Source organism: Lepisosteus platostomus, chromosome 17 (assembly GCF_059453375.1).
Source record: "Lepisosteus platostomus isolate fLepPlt1 chromosome 17, fLepPlt1.hap1, whole genome shotgun sequence".
Taxonomy (NCBI): domain Eukaryota; kingdom Metazoa; phylum Chordata; class Actinopteri; order Semionotiformes; family Lepisosteidae; genus Lepisosteus; species Lepisosteus platostomus.
This window is the reverse complement of record NC_142627.1, coordinates 5,167,458-5,191,503: the sequence shown is the minus strand read 5'-3', so window position 1 is coordinate 5,191,503 and position 24,046 is coordinate 5,167,458. Positions and strand designations below refer to the sequence as shown.

General features: G+C 48.1%; 1 protein-coding gene and 2 long non-coding RNA genes across 3 annotated transcripts; 2 read left to right on the top strand and 1 right to left on the bottom strand.

Annotated features, from left to right (window-relative positions):
- Positions 1–187: 187 nt before the first annotated feature.
- pnpt1 (polyribonucleotide nucleotidyltransferase 1) lies at positions 188–13,623 on the bottom strand. The gene is made up of 28 exons (XM_088610386.1): positions 13,271–13,623; positions 12,766–12,826; positions 12,409–12,483; positions 12,199–12,304; positions 12,066–12,115; positions 11,598–11,661; positions 11,040–11,087; positions 10,609–10,722; positions 9,473–9,659; positions 8,839–8,890; positions 8,683–8,740; positions 8,328–8,424; positions 7,909–8,011; positions 7,629–7,699; positions 6,931–6,967; positions 6,348–6,414; positions 6,160–6,249; positions 5,789–5,842; positions 5,394–5,503; positions 4,816–4,887; positions 4,532–4,595; positions 4,287–4,370; positions 4,117–4,200; positions 3,644–3,750; positions 2,739–2,794; positions 2,133–2,211; positions 1,618–1,665; positions 188–1,360 (listed from the first exon to the last, which is right to left on the bottom strand). The coding sequence occupies exons 1-28, from the start codon at positions 13,522–13,524 to the stop codon at positions 1,208–1,210; spliced, it is 2,445 nt and encodes an 814-aa protein (XP_088466512.1). The 5' UTR covers positions 13,525–13,623; the 3' UTR covers positions 188–1,207.
- A 113-nt stretch (positions 13,624–13,736) lies between these two features.
- Positions 13,737–23,627, top strand: LOC148645954 (uncharacterized). Its single transcript, XR_015927968.1, has 4 exons — positions 13,737–13,981; positions 19,688–19,848; positions 21,398–21,519; positions 22,200–23,627. It is a non-coding gene; the product is annotated as an uncharacterized LOC148645954 (long non-coding RNA).
- LOC148645955 (uncharacterized) lies at positions 13,999–18,531 on the top strand. The gene is made up of 2 exons (XR_015927970.1): positions 13,999–14,649; positions 17,984–18,531. It is a non-coding gene; the product is annotated as an uncharacterized LOC148645955 (long non-coding RNA).
- Positions 23,628–24,046: the final 419 nt, after the last annotated feature.

Sequence of the window (24,046 nt, the reverse complement as noted above, 5' to 3'; positions counted from 1 at the left end):
ATGTGTTTCATTCTTAAGCATGCTGAGGGAGTGTGTGAGTGGGGTGTGGCTCTGAAGCTCTGCTGTCAAACTAAAATTGCATTAATCAAGCACCATAGGAATACATGCTAAAACATCTCGCAGATAACAGTTTGAAACCTTCTTTCTTATATACTGAAAATTGCTTGTTGGAATAATCAAGAATAAATAGAGGTTTCTGTATTTATTATTTTACAAAGCTTTTTTTTTTTAAACAGTCTAAAAATATAAAAAAGATAAGGGTTTATACGTCATTTAAATTATGTTTCTCTTGCACACACACGGTGGCAGGAAACTCATTCTTTAATGTTGGCTTCTGTGCTTGCCTACAGGCCCATGCAGTCAGTGTCTAGATCTTCTCTGAATTGAAGCACAGCTCTTTTCACAGAAGGAGTGGGCTTGAGTTTGCATGGCATCTGATGCTTCTCATGCCCCACTCTTACACTTTCCTTTAAGAACTGGATTGTTAGAGACAGTGGCTATCATTAAAGCTTCCACTAATTAATTGTCTTTCATAAGTACTGTTTATTATGATACATCTATTCATCAATTTTTCATTCAGGAAAGTTTGTGGAGCACAATTTTGTCCAAGTGAGGAGCAGAATTAAATCAGCTGAGCTGAACAGGGGATGCCAGTACTTGAACCTGCAGCTCAGCTGTAACAGATGCATTAGTGGCCACTGCATTCATGCTGCGGCACTGTCAAGCTTTGGAGAAAAACATCAAAATGCTGCACTTTAGTTCAAATGAGGCTCATCACCATCACTCTAGTTGTGCTCTGGGTGACTTCAGATTCAGCCTCTGCTCCATGAGACTGTTTAGGTTTCTGAAGGAAGATTCCTAAACAAAGGTGGCAGTACCAGAAAAGAGAGGCAATTAAATCAATCTGGGGATACAATGAAATCCGCCTGCCTGGCACTTGGTTTAACAGAGAATTGGGGTAAAGCTGTTAACCTTTCAGTGCACCCCGTGATCATCTTTCAAGAGAGGCGCAGGGCAGAGGCTCCCCAAGTCCTGAAGCCAGACCCATGGACAGCACTGACCCGTCCTGCGGACTCTCACTGAGAAACGCAGCCGGCTCAAGCTCGGCCTAGAGGCAAGCCAGAAGACAACAGCAGAACAGGGCAGCCGGAAATCCACGCTCCCAGCCCCTCGCGCCCCACCCTGCCAGGCGGACAGGAGTCAGGGGTCAGGAGGAGTCCGAGTCCTGGGCGCTGCCCGTTCCCATGGCGATGCTCTGTCTGTCGCTCAAGCTCTTCACAACGGTTGCCATGGGAGACTGAAGGACTTTGCGAGACAGCCTCATGCGCCCGTCCGTGGGGTCTCTCCCGAAGTACTTCACCTGCAGGCAGAAACACAGCCTGTAAGCCCTGCTGAGCAGCAAGGAAGAAAACTACCTGCTTGGCTGAAGACATCTTAAGAAATTGTTCTTATCTATTTACCTTGGAGAATTTTAGCTACTCAAAGAATTCTGAGCTGAAAACAACATTATAAAAAAGATCACCGGCTTTAAAAAGATCTTTAATGGCTAAGTTAACTAGGGAATTAGGAAATAATAATAATAATAAAAAAAAACACTTAAATCTACAATCCACCGACCTGAATTTGCTGCCCAACCTCAAGTCCCAGAGCGCTGGGGTGCTTAATCTGAAAGACACAGTAGTCTTTTAGTGTTCCTGTCCCATCAGCTGGGCTTGGACTCTTCTACTGTACTACATTATTATCAGAATTAGCAGGCTAGTGAAGATCCTTGAGCTTCGTCTCTCATGTGTAACAGAAGCCAGTTCTGCTGGTGGTGTTCTTGTGTAGTTCATCCTCTGATTTCTTCGAAGCGCTTTGGACAAAAGCATCCACTAATGAGCAAAGTATGACATTATTATTATACAAGAGCTGCTTGCAATGCTGACTGAACAGCCAACACTAACAATCTGAGAAAAACTAACCACTGATCGGAAGAAAAAGACGGGGGTCTTCTTAATTCTTAAGCATGACAGTCAGCTTTCACCAAATAAGACTGAAATGGAATCATGCGCACACAGAGTTCTGACGGAGAACCTTGTTACGAGAACCAAGACAATACAACCCAAGGCTGAAGAAAAACGGGACACACTCACCCTCTTGTGGTCCAGCTGGGAGTTGTGCAGCAGCACAGGGGTCATGTTCGGATACAGCTTGACCATGACTCCAACGTCTCTGTTGTGGAAGCAGAGACAGAGTGGAGATGAGTGGCCCCCACTGGTGACACCAGATCACCACAACTCAGTTATTACGTAGCTAAGAGGAACAAACGAAAGGTTTCTACCTTTTACAGTTAAATGGACAATAACCTAACATTTTCAAAAGAAAAGTAGGAAATCTTTGTGTGCCTTAAAATCTGAAAGTGTCAACACCTTCTCAGCACAGTTCAAAACCACATCCTAAATACTCTACACACAAGAAACCAACATATTCAACATATTGGCCAGTGCCTGATTTTCTGTTTTGCAACAGACATCAGACCCAATACTGATTGAGAATTCACACATATCCCTGGGAAGTGCCAAAAATGAACTGCTGCTACTCCTCCAGCACCAGTCTGTCCTGAACCAGGCTGCTGTCATCTCTCCTCCCAGAATCCTCATCTATCATCCTGCACTCCCTTCAGGAATCTCTTGGGATTGTCTGGACTGCGCCCGAGCTGCACCAGTCCTTACGGCGGCATACTGCAGACGCAGACTCACCGGATCTCGGTGATAGTGGCAGTGTAGATGGCGCCAAACTCCAGCTGCTGCTCTTGCTGAAAAAGAGAGGAGCCAGTGTCACTGGGACAGCACGCCGCGACCTGTCCCACAGGCCCTCTCTAAGGCATGCCTGGCAGGAGGAGCTTCTTACAGACTTTCTTATTTTTCATCTTCTGATAGTGAGAATATCTCTCGCAGGTAGCAGTCTTATTTTCTTTAATAAGTTCTGTTTATTATGCCACATCTATTCACAATTTCTTCATTCGGTAAAGTTTATGGAGCTCACTTTCATCCTAGTAAGCTCAGGCAGGCGATGCCAGTATTTGCACCTGTAGCTCAGTTGTAACAGAAGTGTTAATGCCTCTAACAAATGCCAGCTGCATTCGTACTGCAGCGTTGTAAAGCTTTGGGGAAAGAAATAAAAAAACAATAATGCAGCTCATCAGCGGCACTCTAGTTGTGTACAGATTAAGCTTTGGCTCCACAAAACTACAGTCCTGATCAGTGCAACTCAGACTGTACAACAGTTTACTGGAATGTGTATAGTGGTCTTTAATTTAATTTAATGTTTTAATGTGTTCAATTTTCATTCATCAAATCCATTCTGTCCATCTCAGGACACCTGCATGCATTTTGGAGGACAATTTAGAGATGGAATAGCTTTTGACCGGGAAGAAACTGGAGCAGCAAGGAGAACATGCAAACTCCACACACACAAGTCCCCTCTCTGGAATCAAACTCTTTCGATCCTCAACGCACAGTTCAAATCCCTAACTGCCACACCACTCTGACACTTCAAATTCATTCAAACCAGACACGTCACACAAGTAAATGTACAACTACTAGTTTCAAGGACTTTGTACAGAATCCCTCTCTCGGGTAACGCGGCAGACAGCTGTACATACGTCATCTTTGCAGATCTCGGTGATGAGCTCCTGGGCTTCGTGCATGGCTGCCGGCGTGGGCGCAAACACGGAGAAGGTCTCCTCGTCCACCTGACTGATGGTCACTCCTGTGCAGCGACAGAGAGGCGCTCTGAGTCCGATGCAGTGTGGGCAGCTCAAGCCCCATGAAAGTGCCGCCCTGCAGGCTTCTGACCTCTCTCGGCTCGCACCGAGCCCTGAGCCCACTCACCGGGAAGATCTCAGGCCCAGAGAGGTGTGTGCAATTCAAAACGAGCTATACTTTTTATATATTCATAAATAACACATGCATGAAAAACCATACTTCACCTTACCTACGGGGCTAAACATGCACACCGCGGAGATCTCTTCTCAAAACTGAATTCAACAGGACAGTGAAAGACCCCTTCTGGGTTTCGAAAGAAAAGAAGAAGCTAAGCAACGGAAACCATCTGAAAACGCCGCCGTGGCCTCACCCGTCTCTGCCTGGAGCCTCCTGAGGTTGTATCCCCCCGGCCCGACAAACCTCACGCGCCGGGACACCGGGACACGGACCGTCTCTGCAAGAGACCAGAGCGACCCGTCAGCTTCGCCCCCTCACAGACACAGAACCGCCAGAACTCAGCACACGGACGAGGCTCCCTACCGACCACCGGCCCGTTCTCCTTCCGGCTCGGCCTGGGCTTCGGGATCGCCTTGTTCATGATGCCCAGTATCTCCCGCTTGGCCACTGGAAAAAACATTCAACACCAGTTTCAGCAAGTCTCTGGCACAAGCAGGACAGCAGCTGCAGGACTGAGCCTAGCTCATAAACACTGAGAAAATACTTTCTGAAGCTCCTTATCCACTGCTGGGATGTGTATTAAATTGATCGGGAGCAATCCTGAGTACCTGTTGCTTGCTGAATGGCTTCCATTACAATTTTCAATGGCAATCCAGGGATTTTAATGTCGGCCTGGAAAAAGAAGGATTGAAAAGAGTTACTCGCTTGTGAATTATTTTTCTGATTTTCAAAGTGACATTTGCTGCAGGGAGTCTCTTCCCCTGGCGTTTGTAACAAGCATGGCTGGTGGAAAAGCAAGAGTTCATAGATGCTTAAGAGGGTCTTCTGTTAATAAAAGCCACTGCTACGTTAAAACACGTGGCTTGGGAGATTCACGACAGACTCAAACTACCTGTAAAGCTGTGATGCCCTTGCTTGTGCCAGCCATTTTGAAGTCCATATCTCCATGGTAATCCTCTATTCCCTGTCGTGACACAAAAAACACATCACAGGGGCACAAATCGAGGTCATGTCCACCCCCCTCATAGAATGCAAGTACCATTACTCAGGTCACAGTTTTCTTGTCTGTACACATGCCCATTTCCACTTGTGCCTTCTCCTTTAAGTGCAGGTCTTGATTAATGATTAATAAAAAGTTATTCCAGGAAATTAATCTCTCTCTAGAGTGTGTTCTGTCTGTCTCGTAGTCCCAAGCGCCTGAGAATTCCGACCACAGTGTCATCCAGGTGTTCCTGGGAGTCCCGGGTGCTATCCTAGTGCTATTCCAGGGATTTGTGTGCTCCCAGTTTCCTGCAGCTGACTGTTACTACAGGAAGGAGTTGCCCCTCCTTCACTAGCTTTACCATGATGAGACTATGTAACCCTGAAAGAATATTCTTCTTCACAGCCGGTTTCACTTCAACACCCCGTCAGAGCCCGTTTTTTTCTTTTTTCAGGTCAGTATTTATACCGAGACCAGCAAACACGTACCAGAATATCCGTGAGCAGGCGGTAATCCTGAATTTCGGAAGGTTTCTCTGGATTCGGCTTGGAGATCAAGCCAATCGCGACGCCGGCCACGGCAGACGAAACCGGCACTCCTGTCAACGAGCAGAGCACCGCCTCCGTAAAAAGCGGAACACTCCCGCCCTCTCATACCCAGGAGCACATGTCTTTAAAGGCATAAAATAAGGGATTCGGGGAAAGGCAGCTGGTCCTAAGACATGCAGATTGGAAGTAGAGCAATCACCTTGTGTAAGTGTAAACCCATCCTGTGGGGATGAAAACTAAACCCGTCTGCCACACAGAACCCACCAGTATTCACCGCTTCTAAGTAGAACCACGTGCTGCTCATATCTAAAGAAAGAAGAATAAACCTGGTGTACCTGCGTCCATTAAAGCCATGCTTCCTCCACAGGCCGATGCCATCGACGATGATCCTGAGAAGACAGAAAGGCGTTTCAGCTCGCCTCCTTCCGTCATGGGTGCAGATGTCATGAGATAATTCCCATTCGGGATCAGACTTAACATGCAGCACGTTCAGGTGTCTGTAAGCATGGTGGGATCAGTGCTAGTTTACATCATAAGCGTCTCATTCTGATGTGCTCACATGGGTCAATGGTTATGAGACAGTAACTACTGTAAGATATTAACTTAACTCTACACCTGGGTGTACAGTATACCTAAAATACTACCTCCTGAAAACATCAAATGCTACAACAAATCAATGACAAAACAGGTAAATAACTTATCTCACCGTTGGACTCCAACACTTCAGATGTAACCCTTATGGTGAAAGGAAAGTCTTTGGGGATCACGGGCTTCAAAGCCTTCTCAGCTAAGGCCCCTGTGTCAACACAAGCACATCAGAGTGTGGCACCGCCAGACTGTCAGAGAAAAGAACTCCGTTACCCACGAGCCTCTGCTGCCCAGGCTGAGACTCACCGTGGCCCAGCTCTCTCCTGTTCATCCCACCCATCTTCCCGATCTCGTTTGTGGCATAGGGAGGAAACTGAGGAGAGAGAAGCGCTGGTCAGCCCTAGCAGGCCGGGGGTCTTCTGCCCCCTGACCCCCTGTAGCCCTGCCCAGTCTAGTACTGGTGCTTTTAGACAGGCTGTGGTGAAATGTCAGGTCAAATATTAAAATATCACTAATGTATGCTTACAGGTAGGATATTCAATTACAAGGCTGTAGTTATTACATTTTATCCCAAGTCTTGATAACTTTCTACTGTACTTGTTAGTTAACCCCATAGTAGCTTAAGCTGCCTTGGATGAAGGCATTTACAAAAAGAAAGCTCATAATAAGAGGGGGAGGAGCTGGATGAAGTGCACTCTTGTGGACCCATCTTGGAGATGTGCCAGTTCAAGTCTAAACAGGTGTCGTCCACCACATCCACCTCGGGTCACCCCAGATCACTCCAGGTTACCCCTGCCTACCCCGGGCCACCCCAGGGAGAATCTGCTGCTGGAGCCCACAGGTTGCAGCAGGTTCTGAAGTGAGTGAATCTTCAGAAAACATAACTGACCTCATAGTGCAGCATGAAGTTCTTGTCTTTGACTCCACTGTTGAAAGCACAGAAAACAGTGAAAATGAATTTTACAAAAGCCAAAGTCACAGGTCAGGCTGTCAGCTTTCAATTGTGGCATTTTCTTTTCTAAAGCAATACGTCTTTAGATGTGTCTGACAAAACCTTTGAAATTAAGTTCACTCCCACAGTGCTCAGCAGTGCTCACTCCCCAGCTCCCTGCTCTACCAGTCTGACAGGTGCATGGCCAGACAGAATATTCTTATTTTCTATAATGATGTTCAGACACTTCTTCCCCCTGTGGGGTTTGTCTTTCGATGAAGAGAAATACACCTGATTCATCGCCGTCATCGTCAGGTTTCCACCTCTTTAGAAGAGGTCTTCTTTGACAAAGCTGTGTATGTTAAAGGTCGGCACGAGGCTGAAATCCTCAGCATGCTGGAAGCTCTTAGAAAAGTCAGTAGAATGAGCAGAGTTGTTAAGTGTCCTGGCTTAAACCAGATCATTCCAGGTTTCACCTCCTGGATTATATCTGACCATCAAACTCTGAAATGCATGCATGTTCAATTTCTGAAGACAACACCTCTGATTAATCAAAATGTATATTTGTATTTTCTCCGACATAAATAAAAAATACAGCATGTTCAACTTCTCTGCAGTGTACAGTGTTTTAAAATGAACCGTTCATCTTCTCTTACCTCATAGCTGAAGTGATCAGGTCAGTTTTTATACTGGATTCCAAGGAGTCAAAGGTTACTGTGCACAGCACCTGCAGGACACATAGGCAGGAAGAGAGTTTTATCAGATGACAAAGGACCTGTAAGTCTACTTGGTTGACCAACGCCGGCTGTGAAGTGAGAAAAGACAATCCAAAGTGGACAGATGCACTGAAACAGACGGAAAGAGAGGGTATATTTCAGGTCGAATACAGAGACACAGGCGGCCCTTCTTTGCTAGTTTCTGGAGCCGGAGCCCCACCTGGGTCTGTCCCCTCTGAAACAGAGCCGAGCCGTGCAGGGGCCTGAAGATGTCCACCTCGCAGGAGATGCTCCTCAGAGAGGTCAGGTCGCGGCCGTCACACCTGAGGCAGGAGAACAGGTGTGGAGTGAGGGGAGCTGCAGAGCGAGGCAGGCTTGCGAGGGCAGGAGTCTCCAGCAGTACTCCCGAGCCCCAAAGTCGACCAGCCCGACTAGCGCACCAGTACTAACTTTAAACTGAAGCAAAGGGAACTCTGCTCACACCTGGAAACTGCATGAGCAGACTGTCATATTCTGTTCATGGCTACACTGCAAACTTGTAAACACTCACACAAAGTAATGTCAACCCCTGATCCGTACAGGCAGTGCAGTATCTTAAAGAAGACGCTGTCTTTTAGAGAGCTGTGACCATGAACTTACCTCCTGTATTCGTTCATGACCAGGTTTCGGAATGTCTCCTTGGACACAGTGTTAAAGGCTTCAATGACCTCATAGGGATCAGCTTCAGGATACTTTTCTGCAGAATTGTTTAGAGCAGTTGAAAAACAAAACCAGCACTTTTAGCAAATATGGAAAACAAATCATGGTGGCACAATATTGGGCAGATGGACTCGAAACAAAGAGCAAAGTCTATCTGTGGGAAATTAGAAATAAAGGAAAACAGCACTTCAGGGAGCCCCACTGCTTAATCCCTGAATCTGAAGGCTGTGAAGGTCTGAAGATGCAATAAAGAAACTACTGTCTGTGTAATTTCCCTCTCCTTTCTCAGTCTCACCTTTTACCAGCTCCTCCGTGTCAAGACGGACCTTCTTGATGGCCTCATCTCTTGAAACCTGCCAGTCAGATATGTGTTTGATTGGGGTGCTGTACCCAGGATCAAAATAAACCAAAAAAAGAAACCTAAGAGGTTTTGAAAAACAATTTTACTTACTTTGTCATGGGAGAAATCTGTGAAAACAGCATAGAGTTTGTCTGCAGCCAGCCTGTGAGCAGACAAGAGACAGTTCAGCTTCTCACACATTCAAATTCATTTCCGAACCTTTAGGAACAGTCATGACCAAGATTCTTAGTCAAGATTCTTTGTCACTGTTATAAAATCCTCCCAAGACAACAACCAGGATCTTTCTATTAATCTAGGTTTTTATGAGCAAAAATCTCTCTTCCATTTTAACACATTTGCTTGTTACTAAATAACCCCAAGTGCTTAGCATTTTGCAAAACCGAACACAGAGAGATCTCTAATGGAAACTGGAACATTAAAATGTTTTTTGTGGCAGGCGAGGTACAGACCCCCTAATGTTAATACACCGAAAGGACATTTCATTTAGGAGGCGGATTCCCATAACTCCTACGTCAGGTTGCTTTTCTAATTTCTTTGGCCAAAAGCTTCAGACATTTGCCCCCGGTTATACAGCAGGGTATTTCACAGGGCATATCTGTGTGAAGGACCTGGCTCCATGACGGCAGCCATGTGCCAACTGGGATTCGAACCCTATTCCCCGAGCCCTGCCCGCTGCTCCAGCCTGCTGCTTGCATCCGCCGAGCCGCCCCCGGGCCTCACTCACTGCCGCGTCTGCTCCACCATCTCGGGCACGGCGACGAAGAGCTTCTGCGGCGTCCGCTTGGTCACCTTCTGCTCCCTGGCCAGCTGCTGGATGGCCAGGATGATCTGCTGCGCGTGCTTCACACCCAGCTTGACGGCGTGACAGAAGTCCTGCTGCAGCACGTTCTCGGCTGAGGCCTCCATCATGACTGGGGAAAGACAGACTCCCCTCAGAAGGGTCAGCCGGAAAGCAGCGATGGGGGGGCAGGAAAGGCACGAGAGGGGAAGGACAGACCGCGCCCTTCCCAATACCCTCTCCTGACGTGGGCATTGCGGCAGCCAGACAAGAGGGTGTACAAAAACTGGTGATGCAAGAAAGGCAATTTACAGAGAACACCCTTGGATCAAAACTGGTAAAGGGAGGAGAAACACTGGAGGCAGTAAAACAAAGAGTGAAAGCTGGATGGAACAAGTGGAGAGAAATAACTGGAATAATCTGTGACAGGAAAATTCCTAGAAAGTTAAAGTGCAAAATGTACAAGACTGTGATTAGACCTGTACTACTATATGGAGCTGAATGCTTGGCAGTTGGAAAAAGGGAAGAGAACTTGATGAGAAGAACTGAAATGAGGATGTTGAGATGGATTCTGCAGATTTCAATGAAGGATAAGATCAGAAATGAAGAAATCCGTAGACGATGTAGGGTGGTGGATGTGGCTGAGAAGATGCGAGAGGCGAGGTTACGGTGGTATGGACATATCATGAGGAGGGACGTTGAGGAAGTAACAAAGAGGGTAATGGAATTTGAGGTGGAAGGTAACAGAGGAAGAGGCAGGCCTAGAAAGAGATGGATAGATTGTGTGAGAATGATATGGAGGTATGTGAAGTGAGTGAGGAAGATGTGCTCGACAGAGACAAGTGGAGAAGAGCAACCAAAGCAGCTGACCCCAGGACAGTCTGGGACTAAGGCTGTGAAAAAGAAGAAGAAGAAGAAGACCCTGAGAGGTTTTATACTGTAGTTTGAGTACAGATCCAGTAAACCTCTGTTATTGGGTTACCACGAATGGGTGTTTAGAACTGATCACTGCATATAGTGTTATCTATATATATATATCAGTTATTCATAGTGCGTTCAGGCCAGGGTACGAAAAGACTCACCCACTTGACTATGAGGGCCTCCTGCCACCACCAGGTTCAGGGTGCTGGATGCCATCTCTTTCCGAGTCGGGTTGACCAGGAACTGGCCGTCCACCAGCCCTACGCGCACGGCCCCTGAGCAGCACACACACACACACTGGCTGGGTTAACACCCCCTGCCACGGCAGAGCCCGGCATGCCACAGGCCCCAAGGCCCACGAACTGACGCGACTGCACCCCCGAAAACAATTAACACTTCAGGCTCTAAAACCTCCCAAAACACACAGAGAATTAGAGATGAGTAACTTCCACGGCACCACTGAACGGTACTGAACAGACTACGGGAAAAGGCAGGAAATCCTTATATCCGGAACACAATTTCTGCCATTGAGACGCTGCGTTTGCCTGCTCAAGGCGCGTTGCTGGGAAAGCGATGCCGGCTGCGTGCTCACCGATGGGCCCGTTCCAGGGGATGTCCGACAGCGCGAGGGCTGCAGAGGCTGGGAAAGAAAGGCTGGATGTTACAAGTGCAGGGGAGACAGGCGGGGGCTCGTGCAGGATTAACCCAGGCAACACTAGTAGCCGAGTGGTGAGTTTCTCCAGTAAAGCGCGAGCCCGTGAACACACCGGTTTGTTTTACGTCTACAGCCCCTTCACTCACACACCAGCGTCTACATCTAAAACCACACGGGTGTCCAGGCTGCTGCCCCAAGAGGCCAGAGAACGTCCACAGCAAGAACCCCTAGAATCTAGGCACCCTGTCAGTCGTTTTGAGGCATTGAAAACCCAACACAGAATTTAAATCCACACTGAAGACCAGTGGACTGGGCTTTGTATGGTTTAACTGCATGTTTCTGTCTAAGTCTTTCTAGAAAATGTTCTTTTCTAAAAGTCTGTATGCAAGAGGTGTCACTGTCACTACAGCTCCTGCCGAGAGACAGTAGGAGTGCGGTGCCCTCCACCCCGCTGAGCAGGGGGGCCGTTGCCAGCGGCAACAGGGGCGGCCTCACCTCCGTTGATGGCCAGCACATCTGGATCGTTCACGCCGTCCACCGCCAGCAGGTTACACAGCACCTATGGGGCAGGAGATCAGGAAGGCAGAGCAGAAGGTTTCACCATAGTGTAAAAGCCAAAAATAAATATAATCTAAATAGCACCATCCGTGAGTCTAAACAAGTTCTCTCAAAAACAGCAGAGTAACACCACAAATCTCTGCTCACAATCGTCACACATCAAATAACGGCATTCCAATTCTTCTTTCTTATTTCTTTTAAAACAGAAATAGGTCTTTCTCTTTATAAAAGCTATGCATGTATCCCAAGCACTGTAGTAATATGTTCTCAACAGAGCACTGAGGCAGCCTTATCCCTTGCCTCCTTCAGAGAAGCCCACTAAGGTCGCTCTCAAGTCCACTCCACAGGAAGGCCAGAGAGCTGGGGCCTCTCGCCGCAGCCCACCGGACGAGCTGCCGGGCTCACCTGTGTGTCGTAGAAATAGCCAGCAGGGAAGAGAGGCCTGATGGAGCGATCTGGAAAGAGAAACAGGCTCTTCAGAAGGGCGAGCCGGGATCCCCCTGCTGAGTCAGCACTACAGCGGAGAGGGAGCCCTCACCGATCAGCCTGCTGGCCAGGATCTCGGCGTCCGTGCTCCCCAGCTCCCTCCGGAGGTAGTTCGTGGGGATGCGTCCGGCCGCGGCGGCCTTGTGCCGGTAGTCCACCTGGGAAGAGACCGCCAGACAGTGCCTTAGGGAGAGACTCCAGACTCCGGCAGCACGGTGAGGCGGCGCAAGGCCGATGGAACAGAAATCGCCGCGATACTCACCACCAGGGGCATGAACTGAGAGGAAGTGGGCTTCGTCTTGCTGACAGCGGTCACCATCACCGACGTGTCCCCGAGCTGGAAGAAGACAGCACCGTTGGGGTCTCGGACACCCTCCCCGGCACAGCGCCAGCAGCAAGCCCACCCCCCCTCCCGCAAGTACAGCCCTTAAACTTCACGAGTAAAATTGGTCTCTTCAACAAATGAAATCACCCGAAAAGAGCTTAACCTGCCGAATCCTCACAGTGATTTAACACACACCAGCGGAGCACTCAGCCTCCGAAACCTGGGGTGCAGACTTTGCGTGGGGACTCTGATCTTCCACATGAACCAAGACAAAATGTCCCATCAACTAAGTACCTGTACTACAGCACAGCCATCAGCAAACCTGGCCAGCTTCCCTGTGGAAATCTCCAGCTTTCTGGAAAACAAGAAGAGCGATATTCCAGAGACAGGAGGAGGAGACACATCTGCCACAGTCACCGAGCTCACAGAACATCAACACCAGGCGCTATGGGATTTTTAGGTTTTTGAATACAAAAACTAAAAAGGATTTGAATTCTTTATTTTTGTTTCGTAAACATCTTGAAGGTTTCCTTAAATGTAACGCATTTCATGACTAAGGATCTTCAGTTTTTGAGTAGAATAAAACAAAAAAAAAGTTCGCTGAAGGATTCAAATAAATAAAGAGCTCAGCAAGAACGAATAGCGGACCGGGAGCCCTTGTTGGAGACTACTGCCAGTGTGTCGGGTTCCGAAAAGTTGTCATAGACTGGTGACACATCCAGGGGGAGGCGGGGGTCTGTGCTCTGCGTGTTTACCACAGTCAGGGTCATTAACGAGCCCCCTTTATATATCCCCTCACCGTTCGCCCGCGTCCACTGCGACTCTCCTCACTGTCCCCGGACTCCAGGCACTCTGATGGCAGCGTCGCGCCTGTGCCCAGGCCACCCTCGATCCCAGACCGAGGAAGTGTCTCATACTGGGAGAGCGAGCTAACAAGGCTCCCGAATGAGAGCACAGCCGAGAGATCCCAGCACCGCAGCGCCTGTAGGCTGCCATCTTGCCCACGTGTGCGGGAGGGGGGAAGGACCGCAGCGTGCAAGCGTCACCTCTCATTGGCTACCCGCCGTGCTGCGGAAACGCTTTCGTTTCTGCGCGTTGACCTCCGAACAAACTTGATGACGGAATCGGGGAGCAGCGCCCCAGACTGAAAAGAGCTGGCACCATTCTTGAAATGAATGCTGGCGTTGGATTTATCTCAGGTTGATTATTAGCCCGACGCTCCTGCGGCTGTCGCATCTGAAGCTTTGTGATGTCATGAATAGTGAACCCGAGCAAATGACGTCATAATAAAAGTTGACCTGTCAAATTAATTAAGGCGGGGAGCTGCGTCAGCATGCGTAGGCTGCAAAGGAACAATTAATAGGTTTATTCCATGCTGAAAAAGGAAGAAAGAAAACACAACGTTTTTTCTTCCTTTCCAGCATGGAATAAACCTATTGTTCCTGTAAAATGAATCTCCAGGATTCAGAATCTTTATAACGACTTGAACATTAACGCGGCAACATAACAGGTACAGTCACAATTACACTAACATTCATTTTTATGTAGCAATCACACATGACTGTACAATATAATCAAAGATTTGTTTTTTCAACAGGTTGCTGAATGAATTGGATTTCATAGTATTGTTATGTAAGGTTCTTTATATTAAAATATTGTAACGCATACGGCCGTCAGTGGTGTGTAAGAGCCGACTTACCAGAGCGGTGACGTCACCGCCCTTCCCTGTAATAGCAGAACTACAGCCACTGGGCTGGAGAAAGATCTGTCTTTAGCTCACTGGGCTGGGTCCCTGTTGAGTGACGCGGGAGTCCTGGGTTCAGGTGCGGGGCCGACCTGATGCGGCAAGGGCGCCCACCTGAACCCCGTAGCGCTACAAAATCTATATTTTTCATGCATTTTATGTGTGGTTGTTTTAGCCGCACCCCAAGACACGGGACTTAAACACGAATGAAACCTGACGCTGATATTACTGCTTTTTGGGGGGCCGCGTGTGACCATCTCGTGGACTTTCTTTTGACCCAAAACCACCGTCACACCGCGTGCCCGACAGCGGCCACAGGATGGTATTCCCTGTGACCGTGAGGGGATTCTTACTTTTGTGCTTCGTCTACCGGGTATCTATGGTCTGCTTTCGCAGCTGAAGTACTGTGTGCATCGGAGAAACGTCTTCTGCTGGTATCTTCATTTTGATTGTTTATTATGTTGAACCGTGAGATGCCCAGTAAGGCTTGTTAGTGGGACCAGCAGGAGGCGCTCACCCTGCGGTCCATGTGGGTCCTAATGTCCCAGTATAGTGATGGGGACACTATACTATAAACAGGCGCCATCCTTCAGATGAGACTTAAAACCGAGGTCCTGACTCTCTGTGGTCATTAAAAATCCTGGGGTGTTTCTCGAAAAGAGTAGGGGTGTTACCCCGGTGTCCTGGCCAAATTTCCCATTGGCCCTTACCAATCACGGCTTCCTAATAATCCCCATCTCTGAACTGGCTTCATCACTCTGCTCTCCTCCCCACTGATATCTGATGTGTGGTGAGCGATCTGGCGCACTATGGCTGCAGTCAAATCATCCAGGTGGGGCTGCACATTGGTGGTGGTGGAGGGGGGTCCCCATTACCTGTAAAGCGCTTTGAGTGGAGTGTCCAGAAAAGCGCTATATAAGTGTAAGCAACTATTATTATTATTATTATTATTATTATTATTATTATTATTATTATTATTATTATTACAGACAGAATTCTGTACTCGGGACGGTCTTCTGCAATGACAGGCGCAGCTCGCTAGATGGCAGCGTTGTCTGGGATATCGAGCTACAACCTTTGTCCTCGATGCTCTGCCTTTCGGCCATGATTGGATATTTTGCACAGTCAGCTGTATCAATAAGAGAAAAGAAGGCAATGACATAAAAAAAAAACTAAAAAAAGATAATCTACAACAATTTTAAAATATTAGAAATAAACAGCTGTACAAATGATGAAGTCTACAACAGAATGCCGTGACCAAGGAGGTCACGATATGAAAACATTCGATTGGCCGGTAATTTCACACAAGGTCACTTGATTATCTATAAGTGATAAGGATTAACATCATATAAGACCAAGACCGAGTGAGTCAGGGCGTTTGTTTATCGCGTCTTGCGCAGGCTTTGGTGCTGGTTAGTTCAGATACTGTTAAACTTGTAGTTGTTTACTAAACGAACCCATCCATCTGTTTCCTTACCACCAGTTCAGGGTTACAGGGGAGCTGCAGTTCCCAGCAAGGCAGGGTACACCTTGGATGGGACACCAGTCCATCACAGGACACACACACACTCACACACCCTAGACAGGACACCAGTCCATAACAGAACACACACACACTCACACACTCACTCATACCAGGGCCAGTCCATCACAGGACACACACACACACACCCTGGACATGACACCAGTCCATCACAGGACACACACACACACACACTCACACACCCTAGACAGTTCATCACAGAACACACACAGACACAGACACACACTCTCACACCCTGGAAAGGACACCAGTCCATCACAGGACACACACACATTCACACACCCTGGACAGGACACCAGTCCATCACAGGACACACACACACACACACACACACACACACACACACACACACACACACACACACACACACACACACACACACACACCCTGGACAGGACACCAGTCCATCACAGGACACACACTCACACCAGGGCCAATTCTTCCAGAAGGCAGAATGTCTTCCAGCGTGTCTTTGGACTGTGGGGGGAAGCTGGCGTCCCCAGAGGGAACCCAACTGGGAACACTGGGAGAACACACAGACTCCACACAGACAGTACCCCAGGTCCAGAGAGCTACAGTAACCACTGTGCCACTGTGCCATCCTAATCAAGTATTATTTCAAACTTTTTTCACTCATGGTCATGAATCATGCAATCATATCTTAGGTGCAATTAATGTCTTCAGTGTTGCACAGGGCCAATGGTTAGAGTGCCTAGCTCACAAACTCTCTTTCATGACCTTAATCAAGTTGTTTAGTTCAGTTCCTCCAGTGATCTCCAGAGACCAGAGCTCCTCTATCAACTCCTCTACCAACAGGAGCTGATATTCAGAGGAATTTGACCTGCAAAACACAGATTTTCTACACAGGAGAGTGTTGTTAATCCACATACACTACACACCCCAAGAGACTAATTAGCTCTTTAAAGGATTTAGCCTGACCTCCACCAAAGTAAATGTAGCATTATCACGTCATGAAATGACCAGGTAACCCCTTGTAGCTTGTAACATGACACCTGTATGGCGGTGCGTTGGAGAACTTGGGAAGGATCTCATGAGGTGCAAAAACTGGACCCAATTCAGTGCAGCTGAAAAACATTTTCCTTGGCAATTTGAAGAGAATTGCTGAAATTCTGCAATTGATCTGGATGGATTATCCCTCAACAGAGAGGTTCTTATCCCATAAGCCAGAGCAATAGGAACATATTTTGCCTGGGAATGATCCTATTATCCCCTAGAAAGAGGCTTATTTCTCCATTACTCATCGCATTGCTCTAGTCAATGCCTACTCGCAGCAGGGCTCTGCAGCAGCAGGCCAGCAGGGCAGCCCTCACCGCCCTCCTGCACCCTGGGCGCCCGTCTGAAAGATCTCAGACAAGCACGTTGAGCTACATGGCCAGCTAGGCTGGTACAGAGTCTTGTGAGTCCGTGTTCTCAGTCCTCAGTGCACCTGCTCTGACTTCCGCTTGGGACTGTTACACTGGCACCCCTGGAGACTCCGAGCCCCATGTAAGACTCCCTCCGTCACCTACAGAAAGTGAGAGCAGCTGCTGCTCTGTTTGTCGCTAGCTTGCATTGATGCGGAGAACAGAGGCTCAGAGGTATGTTCAGGATGACACTTACCACGTCACTGACAGAGATAAGCTGGAACCAAGAGTCTTAACCTCTGGACCACCTCTTCTTCAAAAAAGGTGCCTCAGAGCCATGATGTTTACTGGTACTAGGGTTGGTAAATTAATCTGCTGGCAGGTGGAATTGCTTTAGATCTTAATGTCCTGCCCATTTTCTGCTCCTGCGATGAATCTTTCATGTGTGCTTGTTCGTGTGCGTGTCAAGGCTTTGCAAATGAGATAATTAGTATTGACATCTGCATAATGGTGCCATGTGTGCTTCAAGCAAAATGAAATTACATGCTAACACAGGTACAGCTTTAGTAGCAGACAGAAAATAAGCTCTTTGTGGTACTGTGATAACATCTCAATCAGAGGGGAGAAGAGCTGGGGGGAGTTGGTGTTCTCTGTCATTTCTGAAATTGCAGATCCCTGCTGGATGTCAGTGTTTCCTTGTTCAGCGCAGCCCGCAGAGACCTGCACTCCTTCCATAGAGATCAAGCATAACGATTCTGATCTGGCAGCCTGGCATTCTGCGTGTGGACAGCAGGTTGTTAAGAAATAATGGTTAAGTTCACACTTCTGCCAAAATCTTAGTGTGGCTACTTTCCCTTTCAGGCCTGCAACGGTTTGGACAATCTACGTCTTCATCAGCAGCACATTTTCCATCCTTACGGCTTGTTTCCCCCTTGTTTTATCTGCCTTCTCCTCCCAGAATTCCTCTGCTATCTTACCTGGAGACAAATGGGACTGTTGTGTGTGAGAAGGGGCTGCAGGCTGCCCAGTGGAACATTTACAAGGGGGTGAAGAAACAGCAAGAGGCTGAATTGTCTTCAACTTAGAGATCTGCACATTTTGCAGAAACATGTTTTGGTCTTTCGAGCACCAATGCACAAAGTGTTTGCTTGCATCAGACCCCTGGAACCCTGGCAGTTCTGTGTGTGGAAATGGACATTGAGCAGAGTGGGACAGTCAGTGTTGTAACTAAGTCCAGGATCGGGGGGGTTACAATTGATTAATTGGGATAAACTGATGCATCAGTGTTCCTGTGTATTGACTGTACATTTTAGTCTCGTTTTGTAATCAGAAAAGTATGACTGTTCTAATATAAGATGATTGTACAGCTGATTCAGGACTAAGGAATAAGACATGGAGAGTCACTTACACATGAAGTTTTGGATTAGTCTAATTTCCCCCCTCAGAGGGCCAATGGTGGCATGTTGGTCAAGTTTAAGTGTTAATCACCTCGACCCTAAGGCCACTGAATGATGGAGTTTTATCAGCTTTTCAGATAAACATGAGGAATACTTGATCAAAAAGCACACAAGAGAAAGCCCATAGATGTGCAGGATTTTACAATCTGCTGTTTTTATGGATTGCGCTCTTATGTGCATTTTTTCTTTATCTAAAAAAACGGTGTTTTGGATACCAAGTATCAGCCTCAATCATGCCCTTAAGGCATCAGAGGGGTGCAGTTGGCAAAGCTCTCCTCATTCCGTGCCAAAACAAGCCTGGCTGCCAAATTCCGAGCAGCTGAATACAAATCCTGGTGGCACTGATATGGAAGACCTGGAGTCATTCCTGAGGCTGAGCAGAAACCCTGCTTTTCCTTGAAAAGTCCAAAAGCTACAACAGTAGCAGCTGGCATTCCTTGACATCAGCAGTTGTACAGGCTGCAAAGGAACAAGTAAAGGTTTATTCCAAGCTGAAAAGAGAAGAGAAACTGTTTCAGGTTTCAGTCACCTGAAGAAGGCTCCACAGCTGAAACGTTGTGTTTCTTTTCTGCTCTTTTCAGCATGGAATAAACCTTTACTTGTTCCTTTGCAGCCTACACATGCTGACACAGCTCCCTGCTTGAACTACTTCAGCTGTACAGGTTGTTGTGCTGGGATTACATGTGGCACGATCTGAGGTGGCTGTTCTGTAAGCAGTCTGACACACAAACAACACAAATGTCACTCATGCAAATGATTCCACACTCCACTAGAGCTCCAGCAGCAGAGGAGTGACTGTAGCCCAGAACGGCCACAGTAGCAGTGTGAGTTAATCCTTAATCCATTGTCATTCCGTTTCCATGTCTGAATATCCAATATTTCTATCCTAGAAATTCTCGTCTGTAGAACGTCCTCTAGACAGGCAAGCAGAAATTCAGTGAAGGGTCACAGAAGGTGTCCTGGCGCTCATTACTGGAGTAAACCCAGGGCCTCTGCTGGGAGATCACTGTGACGCTGTCGGCCCACTGCTCCGCATGGCTTGGCTGGACTCCAGCTCGCGCCGGGGCCCAGCACAATCTTTTCCTTTGTCTGCTCCCCATTCTCTCAGCTTCCCCCCATCCCTCTGGCAGCGCAGCTGAGCCTGGGCATCTGCCCCAGATGCAGCGCCAGCAAGTGGGCAGCGCAGGGCCTCCTCTCTAATCTGACCTTCACAGTGAAGAACGGAGCATGCAGACCCATGAGTGCCTCCCGTGAAGGGCAGGGAAGCAGGTATTTCATTGTCTGGTGCTCCACAGGATGTCCTGCTGGCTCAGGGAAAGGAGTCAGGTGTTGGGCCTGCAAGTGAAGAGTTTTGTATCAGTCCAATTTCCCCCTGCATCTTCTTCTGTTGGACGGACTTTGACAAGATGCATCCTCATTACATTGAATCACATTTTATAATAATAATTAATAATTGTTTACACTTATATGGCGCTTTTCTGGACACTCCACTCAAAGAGCTTTACAGGTAATGGGGATCCTCTCCACCACCACCAATGTGCAATATCCACCTGGACGAAGCGACGGCAGCCATAGTGCGCCAGAACGCTCCCCACACACCAGCTCTCAGTGGGGAGGAGAGCAGAGTGATGAAGCCAATTCATAGATGGGGATTATTAGGAGGCCATGATTGGTAAGGGCCAATGGGAAATTTGGCCAGGACCCTCGGGTTACACCCCTACTCTTTTCGAGAAACGCCCTGGGATTTTTAATGACCACAGAGAGTCAGGACCTCAGTTTTACGTCTGTTCCAAAGGACAGCGTCTGTTTACAGTATAGTGTCCCCATCTCTATTCTGGGGCATTAGGACCCACATGGATCGCAGGATGAGCGCCACTAACACCTCTTCCAGCAGCAACCTTTTTTCACAGGAGGTCTCCCATCCAGGTGCTGACCAGGCTCACACCTGCTTAGCTTCAGTGGGCTGCCACTTGTGAGTTGCAGGGTGATATGGGTGCTGGCAAATGTATTACATACATTTTGTATGTAATAACACGCAAGATTCACAGGGCTAATGCTTAATAAGAACGTCACTTTTGCCGTTTCTGTTTGGAGAGTCTTCTAGGCAGTGGTACAGTGTGTGTCTCCGGGGAGCAGGGCCTTGTTTTTTTTATCATGTAGACACGTTGGCAAGATCGCACAGCCTTTTGTTGCACCAACACGTTAGCAAAGCCACTGGCATGCTGAGCATTTTTGGGAAAGGGGATACAGGAAGCAGGAGTCAGACTCGCTCTGGGCAGAGTTAGCTGGCTGGTTGTGTAGCTCAACAGCCTTGCACGCACGCCCCCGCTCGAGAAGAGAATTAAGGAGCGAGTCGGGGCTCACGGTCTTTCCTTGCTTGGATCCAAACAGACACGGAACTGCTCTTCTGAGGTTTAATGTAAGAGCCCCCTCCCGCCCCCAAAGAATGAAATGTAGTTAATCCAGCCTGAAATGTGGGACAGATGGGACATGTACTGCAAGAGGCGAGGATGTTCTGTTGAAGACTGAGCTGGCAAACAGCTGTTGACGTTCTGGGCCACACAGGGCCCTTACCGATGGGGCAAAGTGTGTTGTTCCAGCCCTGTGATTGTTTGGAGCAGCTGCAGGGGCTGCTCTGTGAGCCGCGCTGGCGCTGGCGCCCCGGACCTCCCAGACTTTGCTATATTTAGCCGCAGTCCTTCTTGGTGGTGCGTCAGAGTGCAGAGGCCTCAGACGTCGTCCAGCCACAACACTGGGTGGAGGTTTCATTTGCCCAGGAGGTCAAGTTGTCTCCCTATCTCTGCTCCCCCCCCCCCAGATCCAGTGGAAAATGCTGCTAATACCTGGACTTCGTGTTGAACCTCTGGGCCCCCCTTACCCCTGAGTCATCAACCCCATTCGCTGTCTTCAGCCAATGGACAGCTGTCTGCGGGATTTCAGGTCTGAATCCATCAGGGATTTTATTTTCATGCTCTTTCTATTTGTAAATACATGGACGTTAAATGTTAAAGATTCTGTACCAGGCACTGGGGAGAGAGGGTGACTCAGAAAACCTGAAGTGGACCAGGCCTTAGCACCGGGAGTGTGGTGCTGACTCCAGGAGCGGACTGCTTGAGTGCAGAGCAGGAGGGACACGAGTGCCTCTGGCCTCCCCATCGTTTCAGATGTGTTTATTCTGATGCGCAGAACTGTAGGAGAATGACTGTCTAGTATAGTGATTTAAATAATGACTTTTTATTTCTTGGCAATCTAAAGTTATAGAAGGACAGGTGGAGTTTTCTATGTTGTTTACTATAGATTTTATCTATAGGTATGAATTTGTCAGATTCCTGAAGGCAGTTCACAGACTCTGACTCTCTCAGACTCTCATACTTGCTCATACCTTGCTCAGGCCCAAACTCAGTTCAAATTCTCTCACACTCAGCTCAGACTCTCAAACTCTTCCAGACTCTCTCAGGCTCGTTCAGGCTTGCTCGAACTTTCTCTGACTCTGCTCAGAGTGTCTCAGACTCTGTCTCTACACAGTTGCGCTTGATGTTGTCTGCAGAGGTGAAGCATATGCAGTCTCCACAGCTGGGAGACTCAGGGATAAACACTGCGGCTTGTCTTTGAGAGAACAGGCGCCTCTCCAGAGCCTGCAGACACCTGCAGACCAGATGGCAACGAGGAGCTCCTGCCCTGTCCGGCTGGCATATCTCTGCCCGCTTTGTGAGGAAGATGTGGATGAAGAGTGAGCCAGACAGTCCTAACATTTCAGAATCCCCTCACAGAATGTGGCAAAGCCCCCTGTCACTACAGGCCTTGTCCCACATGCTCAGACTGAGTGCAGCTGCTGTGTGGATCTGAGCGCCTTGGCTGTCAAGGTATAAATATGCAAGATAGCTGAACACACAAACAGTCCTTGTAGTCATGGCGACAGTAGTCAATGCACAGTAAACCCTTATTTGTGGCCTTGTGCATTAACTAAATAAACTATGCCTCGGGTGGTCTCTGACCTCAGCCACCCTCTTTCTTCTCCCTTTCAGGAGATCTCTAGGGGTCTCTGTTTCCACAGGGACTGCAGTTTTCTATCTCGTATTTTCAGCTTCATCGACTTAAAATCCTACGTCTCAAATACCAGAACAGGCTGCTGCTCGAAGATATCACCCCCCGCCAACACTGAAGCACTTGCAATAAGCAAACAGCGCACGTCTTCCCACTCAGAATGTCCAAGGACATCATCTAACAAAAGGGAAATTGCTGAAAATACTGAATCGTTTCAACAAGTTTAAAAGAACAGAGAGGGACATGAATAGATAGGGTCACGAACTGCAGACTCTGGGCTCTGTGCATTCCTGAATCTGGGCTCTGTTGAACTGAGGCTGGAAGCAAAGGGTGTCTGCCGTCTTTCTGGATGGTCTAGAAAACAAGAAATACTCAATTTCTTCTGGATTTCATTCCAACTGAGGTGTGAACCGTTTAATTAATCTACTTATTCACTTTTTGTGGTAAGGTATGCCACTGTCAAAAACAAATTCCTGGGTTAGGGGGAATCCTTCAAAAAGTGGCATGATTCAGGATTCAGGCCAATTGTCTACAGCTGACCAAACAAGTAAATTGGCGCAATGTCCTGCTTGTCATGTTCTAACTCTTCGCACCTTGTATCCAGCACATACTTAATCCTTCCTCTGAGCAAACCCACTGCTCAGTTTGGCCTAGTGGTGTAGTTTTGCTGAGGGTCCTCAGTTTGGTGGAGCTCAAGGCCAAGGTGTACACAGGTCAACACACTGCTGGACATATTCCTGAAGACTCCCTTCGCAAACCAACTGGGGAAGGAGTTCCTTTACGGCAGAACTGAAGCATCTACTGCCCAGGGTCGGAGAGCTGCCTGTGTATTCAGGGTAGTGAAGAATCACACTGAAGAGGCCACCAGAGCAGTGAATGAAACCTCCCCTCCTAATTATCTCTCATCCAACATTAACAACGACCTCCTTTTCAGTGGCTCCATATTAGACCTCTCAAAGCTGATAAGAGTCAGAACTATTCCCGAGGATGAGCACTGCAGGGGAGAGAAGAGACTTCAAATTTTCTTTAGAAAAATAGAAAGTCAGAGGTTTTCCTAGAGTGAAGGAATAGCCCTTTAAATCTCCTCAAACAGCCTCTTGATATTAGGTAAGGCTGACACGAATGGCTCAGAACCACTCCAGCACAGTCTTGCACTGTTCTGCCCAACAGGCCAGGGATCAGCGCACTGCCCTGGTGGTATTTTTCACAAGGCACTCCAGAAGATTGAGCAACAGCTCTTTCCTGCTCACCCCTGAGCCCCAACCCTCGTGGGTACACTCCGGCCCAGCACCCCCTCAGGCACGTGTGCAAACAGGGGTGCAGGCCGCTCTCCAGCCGCGCGGCCAGAAATACAGTGAATCTCTCTGCCCAGGGCTCGCCACCCTCATGGCCACTGAGCCATGCAGACACAATCTCTTCTCTT

Coding starts and splice junctions, on each gene's coding strand:
- pnpt1 (XM_088610386.1), bottom strand. CDS start 13,524: ATGAGAGGTGACGCTTGCACGCTGCGGTCCTTCCCCCCTCCCGCACAC. Junction 9,660..10,608: donor AGGCCCTCATAGTCAAGTGG/GTGAGTCTTTTC, acceptor GTCTTTCCCCAG/TCATGATGGAGGCCTCAGCC. Junction 8,425..8,682: donor CACGGAGGAGCTGGTAAAAG/GTGAGACTGAGA, acceptor ACAATTCTGCAG/AAAAGTATCCTGAAGCTGAT.